This window comes from Equus caballus, chromosome 18, assembly GCF_041296265.1.
Source record: "Equus caballus isolate H_3958 breed thoroughbred chromosome 18, TB-T2T, whole genome shotgun sequence".
Classification (NCBI taxonomy): domain Eukaryota; kingdom Metazoa; phylum Chordata; class Mammalia; order Perissodactyla; family Equidae; genus Equus; species Equus caballus.
The window spans coordinates 32,188,216-32,212,819 of record NC_091701.1 but is presented as its reverse complement, the minus strand read 5'-3'; the positions used below and the strand labels follow the sequence as shown (position 1 = coordinate 32,212,819).

The 24,604-nt window shown below is 41.0% G+C and overlaps 1 protein-coding gene across 2 annotated transcripts in view; it reads right to left on the bottom strand.

The window, feature by feature from the left end:
* Positions 1-24,604, bottom strand: part of KIF5C (kinesin family member 5C) — a 146,780-nt gene that overhangs the window by 27,500 nt on the left and 94,676 nt on the right. For both annotated transcript variants that reach the window (XM_023622853.2, XM_023622854.2), the window contains exons 12-18: positions 22,990-23,165; positions 18,088-18,156; positions 16,291-16,497; positions 13,966-14,112; positions 7,655-7,843; positions 4,169-4,286; positions 713-789 (exon numbers count right to left, since the gene is read on the bottom strand). In XM_023622853.2, the coding sequence (XP_023478621.1) occupies positions 713-789; positions 4,169-4,286; positions 7,655-7,843; positions 13,966-14,112; positions 16,291-16,497; positions 18,088-18,156; positions 22,990-23,165 (983 nt within the window). The remainder of the gene's footprint in view (positions 1-712; positions 790-4,168; positions 4,287-7,654; positions 7,844-13,965; positions 14,113-16,290; positions 16,498-18,087; positions 18,157-22,989; positions 23,166-24,604) is intronic.

The following is a 24,604-nucleotide window of genomic DNA, read 5'->3' as shown; positions in this document are numbered from 1 at the left end:
GTAAAATTTACATAATTGCCCCGCCCTGCCCACTGCACAGACTCATGGTGATGTTCAAAGGAGCCCTTTGCACCAAAGTGCAGTGAAACCAGGCAAGGGTGCCTGTGCTGCTGGCTGGAGCAGGGTCATGCTGTGGGCACCACTTTAACTATGAGCTTACACCCAACAGGGCTCGCAGTTTGCCTAAAACTAATAGAATTCCACATTTCTCATCTCTCATTTTATTCACCTGAAAATCTTATTTCCCAATCATTTTTCCTACATTTTCCTTTACTGTTTAAAATGTGACCAAAGTTAAAGATCTTTATGTTTAAGATGGAAATTCAAATTTGGGGTGTTTCTTTAAAAAGGTAGGGGGGAGAGGTGATTTCTTCCATTTAAAGGAGGGGCCAGCATTTCTTCAGATGTGAACCCTGTCAGTATGGCCCACGCAGTGACTGGGAGGTGCTGCCCTTTCCCTCTTTGTGAGGAACGGGGGGAAAAATGTACTAATGCAACATAACTATTAGCTACAGACATCTAGAATTTCTAGACACCTCCAAGATTTGTAAGCCAGGCCACACTCTGAGAACAGCTCTGAATGCCCAGCATCGGCCTCTCCCCTCCCGCCCACCACACTGCCACACACATCTTTGAAGGAGACATTTTCTTCAAACAAGAAAATCCAGTCCAAATGCATGCTAGGCCCGGTGGAAGGGGCGGCCGTACACACCTTCATTTCCTCAGCATCCTGCAGGCGCGTCAGATGTTCCTTTTCCTTATCCTGGAAGCTGACCTCGTGCATTTTTTCTGTTTTGAATTTTAAATGATGATTTAAGATTTAACTGGCAGGACTCGCCCCCAAAAGTAAAAATTAAAAAACAAAAAAAGAAGAATGGCAATAGAGTGAAACATCAGTTTATATCACCAATTACAACCACGGTATAACCATACGAATGTGCCTCTGAAGAGGACTTCTGGCTAAAGCAAGGCTGACCCCTTCTGGGATACTACCTAAGTCCTCAGGGCGAAGTGATGATTGCAGGGGACAAGTGTCACCTTGGGGCAGGCCACTCTAGAACTGACCTCACGCCTCGTGGGACTGGTTCCCCACATGGCCTCTGGGAGCCGCTCCGAGGCAATGTACATAAATGTGCTTTGTGATTATAAAGCATGCTGCCACTGTTAATGGCGTTCAGATTCGTGACACTATTAGAGTTCCAGAAAGAGCTAATTTACCTCCCATAGGTAAGCTGTTTTTCTCTAAGAATCTGGAGCAAGAAAACATAATCTAAGGATAAGAACAAAGAAAACAGAAATATAAAATAACACTCTCCAGATTAAACAGGAAGGCCTCATATTTGGGGCAGGGCTGCGGTGTGGCACACCTCCAGGGGGCCAGTCCCAGCCCATTCCCAGGCAGTGGCACTCCCTGACACACCGTCAACAGGCAGCCTAAACCGGGAGGTGGGGGTGGAGGGAGCAAAATGGTTTAAGACAGTGACATTCAACTCACTAAGTTTTCTCTCTAGTCCATTCCTCTTTATTTCAGGTCCTCTCACTTCTATTTAATTTCTACTCATTGGCACTCCTACTCAGTGCAGGAGCCATTTACAAGACAGAAAAGTCCTTTGCGATGTCAAGTTTTGGGTGGAGCACTCTATTCCTCACATTCATCCATCATCACAGAGAGAAAACATTACAAGGTCATGGCGACTGTGTATATGTTCTCTTTCTTTTTTAATTTGCTTTGGCATTTGAAACAAAATGTATTTACTGAGCAAATAACTATTTAACAATAAAGGAAATAAAAAAAGGATAACAGCATCACCAATCCTATTACCCTATCAAAACCACTTTCATTTCAAATATTAATCTGTAGGCCTTGGAACACACACTTCCATTGATTTTTAAATGTTATAACCACAGTAAGGATAAAATTACATATTATGATTTTTAATCTAAGGTTGTACTGTAAGCATAGTGGCACTGCCTCCATGTACTTCATCTCCAATGTGAAAAAATCTTCTATTAAACAATACACCATAGTTCATTTAACTGTTGGGCATTTAGGCGGCTTTTTATTTTTCACTAATATAAGTAATTCTGCAATGAATATTTGAGATATGAGAATCAAAAGGTATGAAAAGTGTTAGGATTATTAATGTGTATTTTCAAAAGGGACTCTAGCAATTTTCATTGCAACCCATAACATTATACATGTTCCCATTTCACCACAATGCTTACATTCTTATTCCTGTTCTGGTTTCTGCATTTCTAGTCACCTCTCTTGAATTTCTGCTTCTACTTATTGATATTGACTGAGTGCTTCCTAAGTGTCAGACACTTCCCTAAGCAAAAGGGGTTGGGAGGCTGCCTGACAAAGGGAAGAGCTTATCCAAAGGATGGAGGGTACAGGGAAGCCATTGGTAGAAGTTCAGGCTTTATGTTAAGAGTAACGGACGGCATGGAAGAGTCAGAGGCACAGCGTTGGGCATAAGATAGAATTTGATTTTAGAATATAGTCAGTCACATATCACTTAACAACAGGGATACATTCTGAGGAATGCACTGTTAGGTGATTTCATGGTTGTGTGAATATCATAGAGTAGTGAAGGGGAACAAAATTTCCCACCCCAAAATGTGTCTCTTTAACATGAGGATTACTTTAGGCTAATTTTTTTATTGTTTTTTTGCTGAGAAAGATTTGCCCTCAGCTAACATCTGTGTCAATCCTCTTTTACTTTGTATGAGTCACTGGCACAGCATGGCTGCTGACGAGTGGTATAGGTCCTCGCCTGGGAACTGAACCTGGGCTGCTGAAGCAGAACATGCCAATTTAACCACTAGGCCACGGGGCCAGCCCCCTAGGCTGATTTTTTTTTTTTGAGGAAGATTAGCCCTGAGCTAACATCTGCCGCCAATCCTCCTCCTTTTGCTGAGGAAGACTGGCCTTGAGCTAACATCCGTGCCCATCTTCCTCCACCTTATATGTGGAATGCCTACCACAGCATGGCTTGCCAAGTGGTGCCATGTCTGCATCCAGGATCCTAACTGGCGAACCCCAGGCCGCTGAAGCAGAACGTGAGCACTTAACCGCTGAACCACCAGGCCAGCCCCTAGGCTGATTATTTTTAAGAAACAAAAGACTCAGAAGGCTTTCCTTGCTTACCAACCCCTTAACTGCCTATAAGAATTCAGATTAAAAAAACGTTTCTCAGAACGTGAGCTATCACCTTAGCATAACATGAACTAGGTTGTAGACAGGGAGGAACCTAGAAAAGCCTATTTGTTGGGCTCCCCTCTTTGTTCTTCTGTTTCTGTGTGATCAAACAAACACTTGTTTTTGAAATGTTTGCTCCTTTTCACCTACCTGTGAATTGCTTTCCTTCCCTTTGAAGTCACTGACTCTCTCCACCCCCAACATCATATTTCGTTTTTAGCTGAGGATGGTATTTAAGTTGAGGTCTTCAGCCATTTTGGTAAGTTACTTGATTTTCCGGGATTCCTCTCATGCATACATGCTAGTAAACATTTGTTTGTTTTTCTCCTGTTATTCTGACTCATGTCAATTTAATCTTTAGACCAGTCAGAAGGTACTAAAATGGTAGATAAAAAGTTCTTCCTCCCCTACAGTAGTTACATAAATCTAGATGGTATAGCCTACTACACACCTAGGTTGTAGGGTACGAATCTTATGGGACCCCTATCATATATGTGGTCCCCCCATTGACCAAAATGTCGTTATGTGGTGCATGACTTTAGTCCCTTGGGATGCAGCACAGTGGCCAGCCTAGAGCAGACTAGGAGTGGGACCATTGGTGATAGATGTAGCCACAATTCTTAATTAGGATTAAGGACAGTGACAATGAAGACAGAGATGAGCAGAACCAGAGGAGCATCTGGCAGCTCAAACTGACAGGCCCTGCAGATAGACTGGAGGCAAGAGGTGGAGAAGGGAGAGGAGTCTGACTCAGGCAGCAGGGCAGATGTCGAGAAAATGGAAAGAGGATCGGATATAGGGGGGCAGTCTTCTAGATGTTTCTCCGTTTTTTTCTAATATGCCATTGTTTTCAGTAGACCTGGAAATGCTTTAATTGAGCAAAACAAAACATCATGAGTCCAGCCAACTAGAGAGTGTCTGATTTAGGCCAAGACTTTGACACCTGCAAAGTAGTCAATTATTTACCTTGGGCTCGGAGCTTAGCCAGCTCTTCACTGAGCGAGTCTTGGGACTCCTCCAGCTGCCTCCTCTTCTGTTCCATGTTCTGCATGTAGTCTGTCAGGGATTTGATCTTGGCTTCATGCTTTAAACAAGTAATAGATCAAAAAGAGGAGTGAATGACTAGCAAGTGCTCCTCCTCGCTGGCCTGGGACTGTCCGATGGGAAAATGCAAGGGAGGAGGAGTTCTTGAGTCCTTTTTTGAGTACAAGACCCAAATGGTGCATATTCTGCCCTTTCTTTGGGATCTGGGATCATGGACCAAGACAGTCCTCTGATTCTTCCAAGTGCTCGTCTGCTTCAGTCCCCACAGACACTGCCCACGGCCATGCCCCGCCTGACCATCCACTTAAGTGAGATACCAAAACCCAAGCTGGTTTTCCTCCTTATAGAAAACAGAGGGTACTGGAGAAAAAGGGGCTTGGAAAATGTCTAGGGCTGAGGTCTCCTTCTCTGAACCTGCACCACCTCTGGATTCTGTCTTGGAACTCATCAGGTCTTTTCTTTTTCTGTCTCTCAGACACACCAATTCCTGTCTCAGGGACTTTGCATTTTATATTTTCCTCTTCCTAGGAAGGTCTCCCCCCACCCTCCCAGACATGGTCCTGGCTAGATCCTTATCACTTGGGCCCCAACATTTTCTTATTGCACCTAACTTCTACATGATTTTTATATAGATACATACATATATATACATATATATATATATATATATATATTTTTTTTTTACTCATTAGCTCCATGAGAGTATAGAGTATATGCTTCATAAATATTAGTGGAATGAATGAATGAACGAATGGGCCCTCATTGACTGAACACAGGCAGTAGTCACTTCTAGGCAGAAGGAAATAAACAGACACTCCCCCTTCCAGATCTACAGGCTTCACATTTAGGCAGGAAGACCCTAGAGACTGAACTCTAATCTAATGAAATAACCTCTGGGAAATGGGACTCAGTTGGAGCAGTCATTTTATAAGCACAGCTTTTAGTGAAGAAGACGAGTGTAAACAAAGAAGATAATAGCGTTTTAGTTGGAAATATTTTGTCAGATTCCTTAGATCATCTCAGAAAATAAAGAGCCATGGTTTCTCTTAACCCCAGGAAATAGTGACTGACTCTTTGGCTTTGTGCAAATTGCAGCAGAGTACAAAATAGCCCCTAATGGAAACTGTATTTGTTGCAAACATAGAATGCCCTGTCTAACTAACACAGGTATTCTTTAACCCCAAAATGTCCTGATATTCTTCACTCTGATCTCATATGCCCAAAATCAGTGACACTCTAAGACTTGAGCAACTGGGGCTCCAGTCTTGGCCCCACACTTTAAAGCATCCTGCTTGGGCTGTCCTCTGGCTGTACCCCACTCCACTGAGAAAGGAGCTCATGTGCCAAGAGAGTGTGCCCACCTGGAACCCACATCCCCTTCAAGACTTCACTCTGAGTACTGGGAACCTAGAAACTCCCTACTCCAAGGGCCCGAGGGCCAGTCCCAGGGCTGGCCCTGCTGCCTCCATCAGCCATCTACATGGATTACAGTTGACACAGTTACATACTTCCATCAATTCAGAGAAAGCGCAGAAGGGACTTAGATATGGAGGCTGGTCAGTCCTGATGGAAAGAGGTCATAGTGGCCTGCAGGCTGTGGGGCTTCTATTTGTACTCTTGCCTTGGCCCCTACATGTTAGGGGTAGGACTATCCAAAAGCACATGCCGTCAGCGTAACGGGTGATCTGGAAATCAGGCTTGAGGCATATGGTGCCCTAATGTTTATCAGCTTTCTTCACAATTTTTATAAATTATAAAAATGTCAAATAGTAAAGCAAATCCAGAAAAAGTAGTAAAAATTTCACCCATAAACCACACTATTTATCAACTATTTCTCCCTTATGTTCCTAGTCTTATCTATATGAATGCATATTTTACAAAGTTGCAAAGCATAGAATAGAGAGAACTCAGTATTTGCATTTTCACTTAACTTTATATAATTATGCTTTCCAAATGGCTAGGTGTTATTAATTTTTTTGTAAGAGACGCATAATATTCTTCCATGTAACTTCTGTTATTAATCTATCAATAGATATTTGGGTATTTTATTATAATGTAAATTATACTGCACTCAATATCTTCCATATAAGTTTTTAATATTTTAAATCAGGAAATGACAATACCATATAAAATAAAAATTTTTATTTTCATTACCGATGAAAAATACCATAAGTGAAATTATTGGACCAATGTACTTACATTTTTAGGCATTTTGATTCCCAGGGTACTTTCCAAAAGGACTGACCAAACTATGCTTTTCTCAACAATGTATATAAATCTCATATCACACACTAGCACTGAATCATCTTTTCAATACACTTTTGCTTATTACATTAGTTATAAAATGGAACCTTGATGTTTTAATTTGCGTCTCTTAGATTATTATGGTTGGAGTCAAGGAGGCTGGAGATGGTTCTATGAATCCTTATTATTATGTTTACAGGCATCCAGAATGGAGCATGATTCTGTCTCTCTCAGAATACTGGATGCAACACTCCACGGTGGTATCTGTTTCCCCCAAATGACTTCAGCCATTTGAATGCCTGGTATAAGGCAGTGAGCTGCACTCACAGAAACCTCAAACTCGAAACACCAAGCTCAGATATCAGTGGCAGACCAGAAACTAGGCTGCTATTTTCTGAAACTGCCTTACTAAAATGGAAATGACATTCCAGTGGGAAGAGGAGCAGTCTTACTCATTGAGCAAGTGAAATGTGCCCTGGGGCTGGAACATCCCTTCAAGGCTTTCGGTTCACACACACATTGGTTTGAGTCCCAGCTCTGCCTTTCACTGGCTGTATGAGTTTGGACAGTATATTTAATATGTCTAAGTCTCAGTTTCCTTATCTAAAAAATAGGAACAATACTAAAACCTGTCCACCAGGATTTTTTTTAAGATCAAGTGAGATAATGCATGTAAACTGCTTGGCATAGTGGATGGTTATATGGTGCACAGTAAACACTCAATAAAATGTTACCTGCTACTACTATTAATAGTAGCAGTAGTAACAGTAGTTTCTGCTTTCCCACATTAAATTGGACCTGTGGTAGAGATTAACAGATGAAGGAATGTTATCTTCGCTGATGAGTTTTTGATTCCACCAGATCGTGTCCATTCATTATATGTCTCTATCTACCTACCTACCTACCTACCTGTCCATAGACAGCTGGATAGAGATATATATACACATCCCTTAAAAAAGGACTGAAGGTAATTCATGTAATTCATACAAAATCTAGCCTTAGGAATAAGCCTGGGCCCTCCTTGGCCAGGGAGGCCATGGACAAGTGTCATATAAAGCAAAGTCCATCAACTATCCTGTTATACACCATCAGCCCCAGTAAGAGCATGCAGGAAGCAGATTTCAAGAGAACAAGGGTGTGAAATGAGGAGAAAGGGCAACCTACCTGGGAGATGAGCAGCTGGCACGCTGCCAGCTCCCGCTCGCTGGCATTCATCTTCCTGTTGGAGTCCATCTGGGCGCTCTCGAGCTGTTTGCTGCGGTTCACCAGCGACTTGACCTCCGACTTCATCTTGCTGATGTACAGACGGGCCATGGTGAATTCCTCCTCAATGACTCCATTCACATCTGCCAACTGAGCACAGGAAGGAACACACTCAACTACGGCCTACAATTTCCAGAGGTTTGTGGGGCCTCTGAAACCTGTCCATGGATCCTCAAGATGTCTGTGGATTTCTGGTCAAGAATCCCTACTAATAGGACCACAAGCTGAAAATGATCTCTGAAAAGTACTATATGTTCAATCCCAAGTTCTCTGGAACCTCAGGTAAAAATTTCTGATAAATATAATCCTCACTTAACCAGGTTTCTCATTACAATTGATTTTTAGGATATAAGGGATGATAGGAGAGGACATTGATGATTAAAAAAAGAGAGAACTTTGAAGAGGTCTTCCATTCAATGTCTTATACCTTGTATTTCTAGAACAGCAGCGAGACCCAGTGTTCCTAAAAGTGACTCTGAGTCCCTATAATACATCAAATCAAAACCTCAATTATGTTCTCTAGAGTTTGCTATTCAGAGAGAGAAGTAGTCTAGTGGCTTGAATATGGGTTCTACAAGCAAGGGCTGAAATAAAAAGGATCTTCTATATAGTCCTCAACTAAACAACAACAAAACTAGTGAATAAGAACGTGCCATTGCCAAAAGCCCCTCTGGATGAAGGTTTTCCTGCATGACTTCTCATTACTACCAGTCTATGTTTCCCTGCCTCTATGTGTTTGACCCTTCTAAGCAGAAAGGAATCCAGCCTATTTAAGATCATCTGAGAATAACAGTCTGAATCCACCTTTCGAAGAAAAGATTCTGACATCCAGCATTCCCGCATGATCTCATATTTGGTGTCTAAGTTTCAGAGCTCTTTTGGAAACAAAAACTGAAGCAAGATACTTGGGATAGAAACCCATTTGCTGAGATGCAAACTGTCCTGAACGGCAATTGACCAAAGGAGCAAAATAACTGTGTATATTTTATTTAACCACTAGAGGGCATCCTAGCACCTCAGGAGAAAAGAAGCTGTCCAGTACCCAGCCCATGAATAGAGGCTTCAACTGGTTCTAAGGCAATGATTCAACTAAGGTTTTCGATGTTCCACAGTACACTCTAACTGCCCATTTTGTCATTATTGCTGTTATTAACTCATCATATGACTATTTTTTCAGCAAACATTTAAGAGCTAGGAATATGGAATCTGAAGCCTACTTTTGTCCTTCAGGATCTAAAAGGAGATTTTGAGTCCATGCCAGACGGAAAAAAAAAACAATACTCCAAACATATAGTTTTTAACTGTGAGATTTCTTATGTGAAAGCTCACATATTTAGTCACGTAAGCTCAGAGTTTTCTGTAATTCCAGTATACTATTATTTCAAAAAGAAGAATCAGAGTTTGTTGCTAAAATGGTATTCATAACCCTCCCCTGGGTCTGACAATGACTCCAGTAGCATATACTAGACTGTGTGATCCAGTAGGAATGATTAATCCAGAAGAAAAGGCTGCCTTAACGTGGGAAGGCAGATGCTGCCTACTACTTCTACCCTGTCCACAGAGGAGGAGTCACCCCCACGCCCACCCCATGTCTCCAGAGAATGGAGTGGCCATGCGAGGTGCCATTTCTAGGCCAAGCAAAAGGTACGTAAAGTGACTGTTCACATTCTAAGACCTAAAAGGCAGAATGGGACTAAAGGAAGTCAGTGTGGGTCAAAATAAAATTAGCAGCTAATCCAATCCATTTAATTTTCTCTACCTCAACTTCCTATTCTGTTTGTGGCTATATTCCTAGAAATCTTCGTTTTAAGGAAAGCCCAGCGATATAGGAACATGAAAAGAAGAGGAAGCTCACTAATAAACCTGGATAAAGTCAACGCTAGGCTCATCTTGTCATTTCTGGTCTCATTTTGTTTTGTTCACTAAACGAAATATTGCCTGGACTCTGCAAATGTTTCAAGACACAACTGAGATGGAGAAATATGGGTTCTTCTGTTTCCTTGTTCAGACTTGTCATATTCTGGCACTGAGGACTTGGGGAGACTAACAGCCGTCTTTTCCCCTCACCCCACAGTACTACAAGGGGGGACCCCATGGGAACAGAATAGAATTTTAGAAACAAAAATACAAGATCATTGAAGAAAGATTTCCTGATCTGCTCATTTTCTTAGATCTAAAGAATTCTTTCAATCGAGCAGTCATAAACAGTAAGAAAAGTATCCACAATAAGTGAGACTACATCAAACCAAAAAGCTTCTGCAAAGCAAAAGAAACAATAAAATGGAAAGGCAATCTATGGAATGGGAGATAATATTTGCAAATCATATATCTGATTAGGGGTTAATATCCAAAATATATAAAGAACTCATAAAACTCAGCAAAAAGAATAACCTCATTAAAACATGGGTTGAGGAACTAACTGAATAGACATGTTTTTCAAGGAAGACACACAAATGGCCAACAGGTACATGAAAAGGGGCTTGGTATCACTAATCATCAGGAAACGCAAATCAAAACCATAAAAAGATATCACTTCACACCTGTTAGAATGGATGATAGCCATTCTAACATCTAAGTGTGGAGAAAGGGAACCCTAGTGCACTGCTGGTAGGATTGCAAATTGATACAGCCAATATGAAAACCAGTATGGTGGTCTCTCAAAAAGTGAAAAATAGAGCCAGCCCTGATGGCCTAGCAGTTAAAGTTTGGTGCCCTCCGCTTCAGCAGCCTGGGTTCGGTTCCCAGGCGCAGAACCACACCACTCATCTGTCAGTTGCCATGTTGTGGTGGCAGCTCACATAGAAGAACTACAAGGACTTATGACTAGAATATACAACTATGTACAGGGGCTTTAGGAAGGAAAAAAAAAAAGAGTGAGGCAGATTGGCAACAGATATTAGCTCAGGGGAAATCTTTCCCAGCAAAAGAAGGAAAACAAAACTACCATATGATCCAGCAATCCCACCTCTGGGTATATATCCAAGGGAACTGAAATCAGGATCTTGTAGAGATGCCTGCACTCCTGTGTTCACTGCAGCATTACTCACAACAGCCAAGAAATGGAAACAATCTAAGTGTCGGTCAACAGATGAGGTTAAAGAAGATGTAGTGTGTGTGTATATGTATATACATGTATATATGTGTATGTACACACACACACACACACACACACACAATGGAATATTATTTAGCCATGAGAAAGGACATCCTGCCATCTGTAACATGGATGAACCTTGAGGGCTCATCCCTCAAGTGAAGTAAGTGACGTAAGTCAGACAGAGAAAGACAGATGCTGTATGATCTCACTTATACGTAGAATCTAAAAAAGTCAAACTCAGAGAAACGGAGAGTAGAGTGGTAGTTACCAGGGGTTGGAGGGTGAGGGAAACACAGAGATATTGGACAAAGGGTACAAACTTCCAGTTTTGACAAGATAAGTTTGGGGATCTAATGAACAGCATGGTGATAATAGCTAATAATATTGTATCATATACTTGAATGTTGCTAAGAGAGTAGATGTTAAATGTTCTCACCACAAAAAGAAATGGTAACTATGTGATGGGATGCAGGTGGTAGCTAATGCTACAGTGATAATCATTTTATAACATATAAATGTATCAAATCAACACATTAAACTTATACACCTTAAACTTATACAAATCGTATGTCGATTATATCTCAATAAAGCTGGGAGAAAAAAGGAAAAAGTATCTGTACCCATAATGACAGATCTGAGAAGTATCTGTATATATCTTGTAATTTCTGAGCTGACAATCTTTGTGATAATCTGGACTAATCTTGTCATTTACAAAGTAGGAAAATAAAGCCCAGAGAAGTGAGTGACTCACCCAAAGTCACATAACTCCTCCTGTTAGCTCTCATTGCCCTAATAATTAAATCATAACTATTAAAAAAACCCAAAAACTAAATGATTAAGAACATGATGCTCTATAAGTGAAAGTTATCAATGAAATCAACTAGTTATCAATGAAATTAACTAGGGCATCCAATGTCTGGAATCCAAAAATATCTTTAAAACATTCAGTTGAGAATTTAAAAATAATTTCAATCATATTTCAGATTCCCAAAAGTAAGGACTCTTTTTTTTTTAATGCTGAAGCACCCAGACACTCCTTGATTTCATTAGCATTTTTCATCAGCTCTATTTTAGAACTCAGCATAAAAATATCTTCCTTTATCGTTATCAGCAGCAGGTGCCAACTTCCCATAAATCAACTCCACCTTCATGTTTCAAGGGCCATTTAATCACCCCAACGTCTGAAGTTTATTCCTCAACACCAACGTATGCTTCTAAAAGTTAAATCTTCAAACATACAATCACCAAACTGAAGCCAAATAAGGTTAATTTTATAGTATCTGAGAATTCAATGCTAAAATTAGATTCATTCGTGAAGATTCATGAAACATTCAGTTACAATAGAGGTTCCATGAAGGAATGATTAGGTTTACAAGAGGTCATATATTCTAAGCCTAGCTATGTTATACCATCCAAGAAGGACTTTCTGTGTTTCCCAGAAATGCCTGTAAATGGAAGTAACTTGGGGAGACTTTTCTAGAATTTAATAATCCCAACTCCAAACCTGAGTGTTCCCACAAGGCAGGCTGATGTCGAATTTAGCCTTTTAAAGGTCAAATGACTAAACTCAAAGAATTTGGTTTTAGGGACTTGTGAAGTGGAAGTTGAGCAATGTAACACCTTTCCTTTGGCTTGATAAAATCAACCCACACTTATCAATGGCTACTCTGTACCAGGTGCTGTGTTAATATAAAGCTAGGTAATCAAAACAGTATGGTAATGGCATAAAGATTAGACCAATGAAACAGAATAAAGAGACCAGGAACAGCCTCAAACTCTTTTGGGGGTGATGGATATGTTCCTAATCTTACTGTGGTGATGGTTTCATGAGTGTATACATATGTCAAAACTTCCAAAACTGTACACTTTAAATAAGTGTAGCTTACTTTATGTCAATTATACTTCAAGATAGCCATCTTTTTAAATATCTATTTTATTTTTCAACAGCCTCTTTACATTGTGGCAAATGGTTACTTGTTTCTGGCTGATAACATTGTTTATTCTCTCTTTTCCCTCTATTCCTAGCTCAGGGACAACTTTACACCACCTGCATCTTCCTACCTCACTTACTTGCTATCAGTGGCACCAGTGTGCACAACTTCAGGGGATTATAACCATGGTTGGTTTAAGCCAATTATAGTCATTCCATTTCTCTTTGCTTTCCCAGCTTCCCTTTCAATTTGGGGTGACTATGTGACTCAATTCTGGCCAATAAGGCATAACAGATGTCTATTAAGGACTTCTGGGATATAGTTCCGTCCTAGATGAAATTTGGCTCTCTCTTCAGCCCATCTACCTTGGATGTGTTTGTGTGAGGATGTGATGATTGATGCTATGGCAGCTCTTTTGCTACCATGAGACAAAACCCTACAGATATGAAAAGGTAACAGGTTGAAAAAGCAGAAAGGAAATAAAGAAAAATCTTGGATCCTTGATATTGTTGAAACACTGCATCAAAGCAAAATTTGCTTCTAAAACTCTAGAAAACCTAAGAATGACCTGGGGAATCTTGTTAAAATGCAGATTCTGATTCAGTAGGTCTGAGGTGGGCCTGAGAGTCTATAATTCCAACAAGCTCCCAGGTGATGCAGATCACAACCTGAATAGCAAGATTCCAGACTTCTCATAATACTGTGAATGATTAAATGTGGCTTTACTTTTTTAAGCCACTGCTAGAATCTTATTACTATCAACTGAAAGCTTTCCTAATTCATACTGATTGGCTGGAGAATTTTCACTCTGTTGGGTTCTCATAGAAAAGGAAAAACACAATTATGAGACCAGAACTGTTGCTTAACCTATCTAACTCCAAACTTCTGTGACACTGGCCCATAAGTTTGAGGAATAAACCAGTTTACATAAGGCCAACCAAGATCGGAAGAGACTTCCTAGATTTGAAAGGTAAACTTTTTTCTCCTCCTTCTCATCCAAACAATCATTTACTTAGTCATTCAATCAGCCTTTGTTCATTCATTCGAATATTATGAAGCACATGGCAGATGCAAAGCACTATGATAAGCACTGGTTACTTAAGAGAATAAAACCCAGACCCCGCTGGTCTAGAACCGCTCTGTCGTAAGAGCAGGCAGAGAGGACAAAGGAAGGGCCGGCTTACAGTCTTCACATCGTTGGTGCCAATAATCCCACCGATCTCCCCTAGATCCTTCAGCAGCAAATTCAGGATCTCGGTGGCTCTCTTTTTCTGGTGGTTGCTTAGCTCTTGTAGCTGGCTCAGCTCTCTCTGTGTGGTTGTCAACGTAGTCTGAAAAACAAATTGTAATAACAAATTAAAAGAGTTGTCCGTTGATATAACACATGCAGCGTTGCAAAGAACAACATAATCTAGGATGGAACTCTTGTACCATTTCATGTTACTGCAACATAGGAGTTCTCTTAAGGCAAACTATAGCATAGCACTGCATTCTCTGATAAGAAGAGGACTTGTCTTGACCTGATATGTTATATATCTATATATCAGATGACGATTTCCAGACCTGTGAAATAAGTTTCCTTATTAAAAATAAAGCCCAAAAGGAGCCCTTAGGTTTATAACATGCAATCACACCTTCCTGCTTACCAGATGTTCTGTTTCAGTCCATATTCTCAAGCGTCTAAACATACCTGCAAGTGTACACACCTCCACTCCCAAACCAAGTGGCTCCCTGGACCACTTCCAAATTCCCACCTGACTTCATAATAATAGATGGGTCTGGAAGGCCCCGAGGGACAGAAATGAGTTTAGAAAACAACTTAGAAAAAGTCTTCTAATCTTCACAGTGAAGCTGAATTGAACACTCGTCATCTCTTTCCAAAATTATGCAAGTTCAACAAGAGATGGATTCTAATATATAGCAAAAATTCCATTTTATTGGAATATTTATTCAAAATATTTATTCCAAATGTTATCAAAACTATTTTTTTCCCATCCCTCATGTATGTTACCAAAAGGCATACATATTTTCGACTAACTTAATGAACCCTCAACATCAAGAGAATAGCCATCTTTTGGTGTGTTGGTATTAACTCAGCCAACAAAGAAAATAATTCCCCTAAATTATGGAGCTGTGGAGGTTAACGTAAAGACTTTATGCAATTCTTCCATAGGCAGCTATTTTACTACAGCACTTTTTAATGATCTGACCAAAAACAGTACTCTAAACAAGTCTAGTAATACTTTGGTTTGACAGAAAGGAAGAATTGTATTATGGAAAATGTTTCATTGTTTTGAGAAGAAAATAATACAAGGACTAGCTAAAGAATCCTATAGAAACAGTACACAGAGAACATCTAAGTCTCCTCCTTTCCTAAGTGATTTCTGGTTTGTTTTTTCACTTGTTTTTTTTTGGCATTGCCACTGCTTATTTCATTTTCTTTTTAAAATCCACGGAAGCAGCAGTTCCATCTGGGGAAGCCATTAAAAAGGTCTTCCTCCATGCAGTTGAATGTATGGAGTGAGGAGCATTTTCCATCAGCTCCACGGTGAGCAGATTAGCCTTCCTGCACCATCTGCTCCTTCTCCCTGCCCAGGAGGACTGGATGTTTTCCACAATGGAGGCTGGGCACAGTCCCATGATACCAGGCCATCAGGCCGAGGTGCCAAGGGCAGCTGGTAACGGCCACTCAGCTTCCCATCACCCATTTTCCAAGTAGAAAAAGACAAAATGGACACATCCCACCACCAGCCACCTCACCAAATGCTCACTGATCCTGCGGTTGCTAGCTCACTGTGCAGAACCTGCGGCATCTTTGACTAGGAGAATCTGACAACTAGGAAATGTGTAGACTGAAGCACTCGCTTAAAACAGGATAAGAAACAAACCAGGAGAGCTCAGTCCTGGGCCAGGACAAGGAGCCATGGGGAGGGAATGGATTTCATTCAGGAAGGTGTAATCAAGAGGAGAGAAATCAATACGTTCCATGGGTCACCCACTCCCACCTGTTAACAAGACACTTAAGATTTATTTATTGATATTGTAGCATATGCACAGGTCCGTGCTAAGTGCTTTAGGTAAACTGTCACTAATTCTCATGCTCTGAAAGGGAGATGTTATTATCACCATTTTTTACAAATAAGGGAATGAATACTCAAGAAATGTAAATGTCTGGACTAAGGCTTAACAGTTGTAAAGTCAAAATGTTAACCAGGATTCTTCTGACTCCAAAGTCTGCACTCTCTTGACTATTCCACAAGGCATCTCTGCTAATGTTATAAATCCCCTGGATATAAAACAGTTGTGATATGCAGTGCCGGAATGAGAGGACAAAAGTTATTTACACAAAGTTTTTCAATTATTGGAGGATTTCAGAGAATGCATCTACGTCAAACACTGAAAAACCATTAGCCAACTGCCTTTCTATATACTGTCTGTCAACAAACGTCAATGTAAGTACAGGAATGGCAGCTGAGGAAGTCCCGCCCCCTAGAAACAAATGCTTCAACCGTTTTTTGGGCCAGTTCATCTGTCAGCTGCTCATTGGCTCTGGTCTTGTCCTCCACTTCCTGTGACTTCTGGTCATAATTGACAGCCAGCTCCTCCAGGGCCTGGAGAACTTCCTTCACTTCATCTTTGGCTGCCTCGTTTTCAATCTGGAGACGTGTCAGCTCCTCCTGGATCTTCTCATAGTCTCTTCTTGTGGAAGCTAAAAGCTGGGGAAATGAGATGGTGTGGAATTGGTGAATCTAAATGTTCAAATGTTTCTGTTCTGTGCTCTGTCCAAAATAAAGTAGTTAAAAAAAAACAGATACAAGAAAACAAGTTGGAAAAGCTCAGGATAACTAGAAATCCTATTATGTATTCAGATACTAGACTGAAAAATAGCATGTTAGCTACATAGGCTTAACTCATGGGGGACTCATTTCTGAGGACTATCATAACACTTACATCGTTGTTTACCATTATTACCATTTCACATTGTAAACAGGTCAATTTCAGACACAATCAAAACAATATAAAAGGGCAGTCGTCAATTTTTCTTAATATTCATCAAAGATATATAGAGGGATATACCCCAAACATTAACACTAATTAAAAGTGAATGACTGGGTTTGCGGATGCTTTCATTATCTTTGTGCCTACTGTATCTTCTGATCTTCCTATAATGAACAGATATTGCCATGAGAGTATATAAAAAGAAAAATATTAAGAGTTGTAATTGTAACAGAAAGGAAAGTTTAGCACAGGCAGTTGTACCAAGTTGGAGATGCAAAGGAATAGAATGGGAGGAAGAGGGCAGGAAATACTAAGCAAATGGAAGACTCAACTAGAGTTAAGAGGGAAATCAATTAAATACGGTTGATCTGATTGCAAAGGCACAGATGATCTCCCTGCCAAGGGAAGTGTTTGGGCAGGGGGCATAATCATTGCCCTGCAGAGACAAAGGGGAACAAAGAGGCAGAGGAAGGAAATGGTTACAGAGAGAGTCACGTCTATGGGAGGGCTGGGACTCGGGACATGAACCCAAGCCACCTGCTATAATTGCATCATGTGATCCAATCCGCAGCATTTTAGCAACAAAGCAGAAAGCACCCTAAAGCACAAAAGAGAAAAAAATACTTAGATGGCCTTCAGCAAGAGAATTACTCCATTATCCACGTTTGATAGATTGGCTGTCTGTCCTCTGCTTAGGTTCCTGTTCGTAAAATACTTGGCAAACACGATGCAATACAGAAATTTCCCGGAGAACTGAATGCCATTGGGGAAAGACTGAAAACACTTTGCCTCCTTTTCACTGTATCACATACACACTGTCACAGCACCTGGACCCCTGTCCTCTTTCCTCTCCCCTCCTCTACTTGCTACTTTCGTTCTTTGTGGGTTTTTCCCCCTACAAGATAGCATGAGAACATGGTGTACATCAAAGACCTGGGCTGGCTGATTTGCAAAGCTGAAAAAGACTAAACCAGCAAGAAGCAGGAATGCTGGGCTGTGGGTATGAGGAAGTAAAATCATTCCTGCTCAACTACCAAGCTCCTCCTTTGTCTCTGTTCTTCAAAGACTAAGTGTAGCAATCAGCTCCTCACTCTCAAAGCCCCAGGGCTCTATGAAGTCAGACATTTATTTTCTAAATTCAGCTAAAATCAGCTTTTAACAGGCATTGAAAGGAAATCTACCAACAAATTTCCACAGGATTCAGTGATTTTAAAAAAAATTCTTTGCAAATTAAATTTCTGAAACAAACATCAACAACAAAGAATAATAAAAGAACCTTGTAAAAAAAATTTTATTGTATTCTTTACCTCATCCTGATCCAACATCTGTTGCTTTAGCTTTTCAGCCAGCTGGCTCTGCTGGTTAATTTCATCATCCTGAAACGAAACATCATGTTTAATTTTTTGGGTTAGTTATGTCATTTTTGATATCCTGGTTTTGCAACGACAGTCAATGCAACGATAGCCAGCTGTCAGCTCACTAATAAGATGAACAGACTGGTGTGGTGTATCCCACAGCACAGAGATTGGTTCTGGGATCCTGATTTGGTTAAAACACTACTTTGCCCACCTTTCTCAGCAGATGAAATATCTGAATATTCTGGGAAATATAACATCCTGCACATTCAACTCAATTCCTGCTCATCTAGAAATCAGAGATCTAGGATTTGGGAACTGAAAGGGCCTTGAGAGCTATCCCTCCCAAATCAAAGAGGTTAACAGTGAATTCCTAGTTCAAAAAATAAGGGAGTGAATTTCTAACAATCTGCACGGTAATAGATTCATGTCCCAAATCTGGTCAAACACATCAGTGACCAGGAATGCTGCCACGTGTACAGTAGGAGAGACAAGGATTTCCACTTCAAACCTCTTACTTAGACTGGAAAAATATTTGCTAGAGAATTAATCTTTGGCAAGAACAGACCGCCCTCTTGATTAGAAGTTAATTTTCTTACCAGTTTGAAAAAACAAAGAAACTCAAGGAAGTTGGGGGTGAGAAGCATTAAGGTTTACTTTCTGGCCGGTCACTGAAGTGGGAAAGCATCCTCCCACAGGCAAACGCGCTCTCCTCACTCTCATTTTCTGCCACTAGGTGCTGCTGCCACAAAAGCCAGAGCTGCCTGCCTCTCACCTCCCCGTGCAACTGTCTCTGCTTCTCCCAAAACCCAGTCCACTCAGGGCAGGCAAAGCAGCATGTGGACGACGCCCAACCTCAGGAGACTCAGTCTTTGCTACAAAGATTCAAATGAGCTCAAATGCAGTTTTGAGGCACAGCCTGTGAAGGACGACAACTTGACTTCACATGTGCCTCTCCCTTAGAAACAGGAGAAAATCCTATTGAATGACACTTCAAGGGTCTCAACCCTAAGCAGAGTCATGTTCAGTTCAGTATTCTCGGGTCCCTCTTTGTGCCAGGTGCTGCCCAGGTGTTTTCATCAGCAGCCCATAAAAAACCCTGCACTGTGCTTTTCACCTTTTCCAGAGGTGAGGTGAGGGGTGAACTCAAGGACCTGGGTGGCAGAATTGCAGTTTTCCAAGGGTAGTCTGCAGCCTGTTTGGTCGTGTCTATGCATACATTTAAATCAGATTAACTCAGTGTCACAACCTAATGCTTTCCGCAGAGCAAGAAAACTCTAAAATCAGCATGACAGGAGCCATATCTCCTTTTCCTTTATGTAGAACATCTTTTGATCTTATTTCTCTACTCAAGGACATCCTGTTTCTACTGAACTTTTTACACCAATGTTCCTTTAATGGTTCTACAAAAATACTCTTGACTTTCCTCTCCAAATCAGATTGCTGGCAGGAGAATTAGGGAAATTACACCAGAGTGAAACTGCTGAAAAATGGTACTTCCACAGCTAGGAGACTATTTTGTAGAGCATTATTTTCTCTTCTACATTATAAACTTAGAATGTCAGTTACCAGGAACAATTTCGTGTTTATGGTCCTCAGCACATAAATATTAAACAACTTAAAATAAAAGACTCAAGGAGTTTAACATCAGGGAGCTGCCATCTCTTCCCCTGGGACATGTAAGCCATGGCTACAAGTGCTATAAATCACAAGAGAAGCAAAACGGTGGAGCAAGCACTTGTTCTTATACTGTGTTCATCTCAAGGCCTGAAGATGCAGGCTTCCTCCCATACAGGTGGCAAGCCGGGGCACAGTGATTTTTTGAGGTACAGTGAGAAACCAAGGGCCCTGAGCCCCTCTAGGAAGGACGAAGAACAGGGATTACGTCATAAGGACATGAATCACTCATACCAGAGACATTTCCAAAACTACACTTAAGGGAACTTCTCTAAGGAATTAGCACAGTCTACTGTGATGTTTAAAAAATTTTTCAAAACTTTCAGAATAAGATACACTGGGCAATCTGTATCTATACATTCAATTGCATCTCTTAGAACATGCTCAGTCTGATGCTGACTATTAAGATCGAGTCTGTGGATAACAGATTTCAAAGCACTTTTCAGAAAATATTCTTGTACTTGAATTGTCTTATACATGAAATAGGTGAGTGTCAACAGGTCACTGGTCACCTTTAATTATAAAGATGTTTTCATTGCAATGGTAATCAGTGAAATATGGTCCAACTTATATTTCTACTTACACTTAATTCCTCTCATCCTTTTCCAGTAGTACAGTAGTACTGGAGAGATGATGAAGAAGAAGAGAGACAGTGCCAACACCAATTTGCTCATCTTATAACTCAGCCCACCTCTGCACCACCACCCCTCTAATACCACATATGACATGGCTTCTCCCTTAAGCAAATCCAGAAGGGAGAAGGTAGAAAAGAAAGAAAAACACTAATATTTATTGAGTGCTATATACTAGAAACTTTTAATCCCCATTGTAACCTTTAAAGTAACATAACTGAGCCCCAGGTTGCAGATGAAAAAAAATATTTTCAGCACAGTAGGGCATCAGCCAGGTCTCAGCATTATCAAGTCACATCGCAGGTCTGACTCTAACGTGCATGCTTTTCCATCACACAGCACTGATTCGAGAGAAGATCTGTCCTTACTCCTCTGGAGGGGCAGCACAGGACAGAGGCGGCAGCTGGGAGGAGAGCGAGATGTCCTTCTCTCACTACATTCTAAATAGATTGATTAGGGTTGACAAGTTCCTCATATAAAGGGCTAAAGCCAAAATGGGAATGAGCACTGGACTGGGGAGTCAGAAGATGTGGAACCTCATTGCAGCTCTGCCACCTACGAGTGACGTAAACTTGGGCAAGTCATGTAACCATCCTGGGCTAGTTGCTCATCCAGACCTAGATACTTTCAGCTCTACTGTTCAATAATCTATGAAGATGCTATATCCCAACTCACGTATTCTCAAAAGTAGCAAACTACCTACATCATCAGAAGCATGAAATACCTTCTAGAACCTTTAAGCGGAGGACAAATAAGAATGACAGCTGATCAGACATAATCAGGCAGTCCATAGGTAGAGTTACTAAGGTCAAACCACTAGCTCTGGTGCCTTCGAAGGCTGAGCTTTTGGGTGCAGCTCTCTCCCAGATCTCTCAGCATCAACCTGTGATGGACCACAAATGCTAACCTTGAAATGAGTGCTTTACAGGCTTTTCAAGGCATATGTCAAAGGAAAATGATATGATGGAAGATTTCCTAGGCTGGTCATCAGGAGGCAGAGACTCGGGGTCAGCTCTGCCAGCTACCAACTGAATACCCACAAGGCATGACATTTTCATCACTCTGAGCTCAGTCCTCATCACTACCTTTTGGAAGCTGGATTCAAGACTCTAAAATCTTTCTCAGATCAATGAAAGCTCCTCATGCCACCAAAGTAAATGATCCCAATTCCAACCATGGTAGGAGTCTATTCATAAAGAACAGAGTATAGAATCAGGTTATCACCTCTCTTCTGGCATTCTTTGGGGATTACTAAAAATGAACCCACCAATTCTAAAATGAGGGAAAAGATTGCAGTATGTTTAAACAATAGCATTTGTTTGGAGAAATCAAGAAATTGCATATACTGTTAACTTACTATTGATTTCCTTTTTCTCTCACTTGGTTTTGAGGTTTTACGTAAAATACCTGGGTAGAAACGGAAGGGTAACAGTATGTCAAGTGCCTAAAGGGCAATTAACCCTGCTATCATGCGTGTGAACATCTTATTAAACATGTTAGCAGAAGGGTAGGGTGACCCCAGTTTAGTGCTGTGGTTATAATACCAACTCCCAGAGTCACAAACACAAAGCAGAACTAGCTCTCACAAGGTGACCAACCACATTTCTCTTGTAAAGGTGATACCAGACTGTGCTGTACTCAGAAGAGAGAGGCCTGTGAGATTAATGGCAACGTTAACATAACAAAGCTGTTTCATCCAAGCCAGAGGTGTCCCCATGCACTCTGAGGTGAACCACAGCAAAAAAGATTAAATCAGACTAAAAATATCAGCAACCTTGATGAAATGAACTGAGAGGATTTAGAATATTCCAAGGGCAAGATGCCAAGATCACGTGAAACACCAATTTAATTTCCTACACTTCTGGGATTTCTAACCTGACCTTCATTGGGGATGAATGATACACAGTGTTCTCCAAGGTCTCTTTTCCTCTATTCCAACCTGTGCATTGACATGACTATTTGAGTCCCAAAAGTTTGCCATAAAATTGGACATCCCTAATCAGCACGTCCAAACTTTTCATTCAAGAGTATGCTCCTGGAAACAGCTTTACCGATAAGGTAGCAGCTATCAGACCACACACCACTTCTACTGGTTCCTCATCCCAGGGCCTTAGAGTTACATGATTAAAGTACACACTTGAGTTTTAGGAGCCACCACCCTTGCCTCCACAGCTGGGACTACTGTTGGAGTTTCCAAGAGGTAAGGGAGAGGCCCAGAGAAGAAAAGAAGAGAGAATTAAACAAAGATCACACACACATACATACACACCCAACCCTCACGCAGTGATCAGCCCCAGTCCAATGTCTAGAAGTGAAGACTGTCTATCCAGGCCAACACTCCCTTCTTCCAAGCAAATTTTCCAGTCAAGTTTCCTGAGTCTGCCCAATCAAGAGCTAGGGTAGAAATTAGGAAGACAGATATAAACATCAGTCTGCATCCTACTTCAGCTCCATGGGGCTTGAAGCTGCTTCTGGCCAATAGGTCTGGGACCTGCCACCTTTAGTCTCTGTACTAGAGTCAGGACTATAATCTCTGGCTACAGACCTTATCATCCAGTTGTCTGTAGAGACTGGAGATCTCCTCGTCGTACTTCTCCTTCTCCTCTGCAGAGATGCCGGCAACAACAGGAGCAATGTTGTCTAAGATGGGGGTGTTATCACAGGGCTCCAGGGTCTTCTGGTCCTTAGCACTGATCTGTTCTTCCTCAGGCACAGCTTCTCCTGCAAAGCACAGCCGAGAGGAGTTGGAGATTGAAAAAATTCAGCATGCGACCCTCCAGCAAGAGTTCCGAAACAAGTCACCCCCATGAAAAAGACACAGAGGACACAACGAAAAGCCGTTGTAGAGTTATAGCTTGTGTTCTTTCTATTTGACAAGAAAGGTCATAGTTAATTGACCAATACTATTTTAAGGAAGAAGAGGACTATGTATTACTTCCTCCCTCACAATGCATTACTTAAGTAAATTGCTTCCTTCAACCACACAAGCTCTGAACTAATCCAACTTGTAGTGATACCCAGAATTTTTTGCCTACACTTCCTTTTTCTTGAGAAATATGCTAGGGCTTTTCTAGAAGCATACTGTCTCTAGTGACTGATTCACAGGGAAACAGATCTCTGAGGCATCCTAATTACCAGTTAATTAGGTTACTGTTTCCTTAACAGAAACAGCCGAATCAAGGAACAAATTCGCCATTGTTGAACAGAGCACTGTCAATCCTCTGAATCTGAGCGTCTCTGAATCTGAAGCAGGAAGCCAGGCAGCCCCAGACCCAGGAACTCTAACTGACATTGCACAAACACATTCCACTACCACTCTCTCCCCTAGGAAGTCAGAATTAATTGGCTCAGCTGGAGAGTTCAAATAGAATAATTTCCTGTGATGTCAGGTAGTCCCGGGAAAGAAAAAGCAGCCAATCTAGAATATCATGCAGAGACCCTGCACACACTTCTCAATTTGCAGAGTAGCATCTGTTGAGGCCTCTGAAAGAAGCATTACCAAATTGGACCATGCAAATTGAGGAAAAAGGCAAAGTTCTCAAGCAAGCCAGTGGCTATGCCCAACAAGAAAATCCCTTTGCAAAGACAAACTTTGTCAAAAGGAGTCTATGAAAACCATGTGGCCCAACCGATTCTCTCAAATATCTTCTTGGAAACCAAACCAAAACCAAACATACTTTTCCATCACAATGTTTACCATCAACTTCACACTCAGTTTGCTACATCAAGTGAGTGTCTGCCGTGTTCAAGCCTCACTCCAGTTCTCAGCCCATATATGCATTCTGTGGAAATTCCCCAGGAAAACTGCCCTGAGCCAGAGGGAATACCTCAAAAAAAAACAAAAAATGACAGAACAACTGCAATCCTAATTTGTGGCTTCTTTAACAGTATACATCATTCCTCAAGGAACTCACTTGAACTCTGTATATATTTATCTCAACATAAACAAAAGCATTTTGTGATGGGTTAGCTTTGCTGCTGAAGATTCCATTATCTCAATTGATAACCACAAAATGGTAGGAAGGCCTCCATGTTTAATAAAATGAACACCCAATGATTTCACTTTTGTATCACAGTTCCGTTTAAAGCAGCAACTTAAAGCAAAACCTAGAATAAACTATTACTTTGCTGAATACAAAAGTGAGCCAACCCTTTTTTCT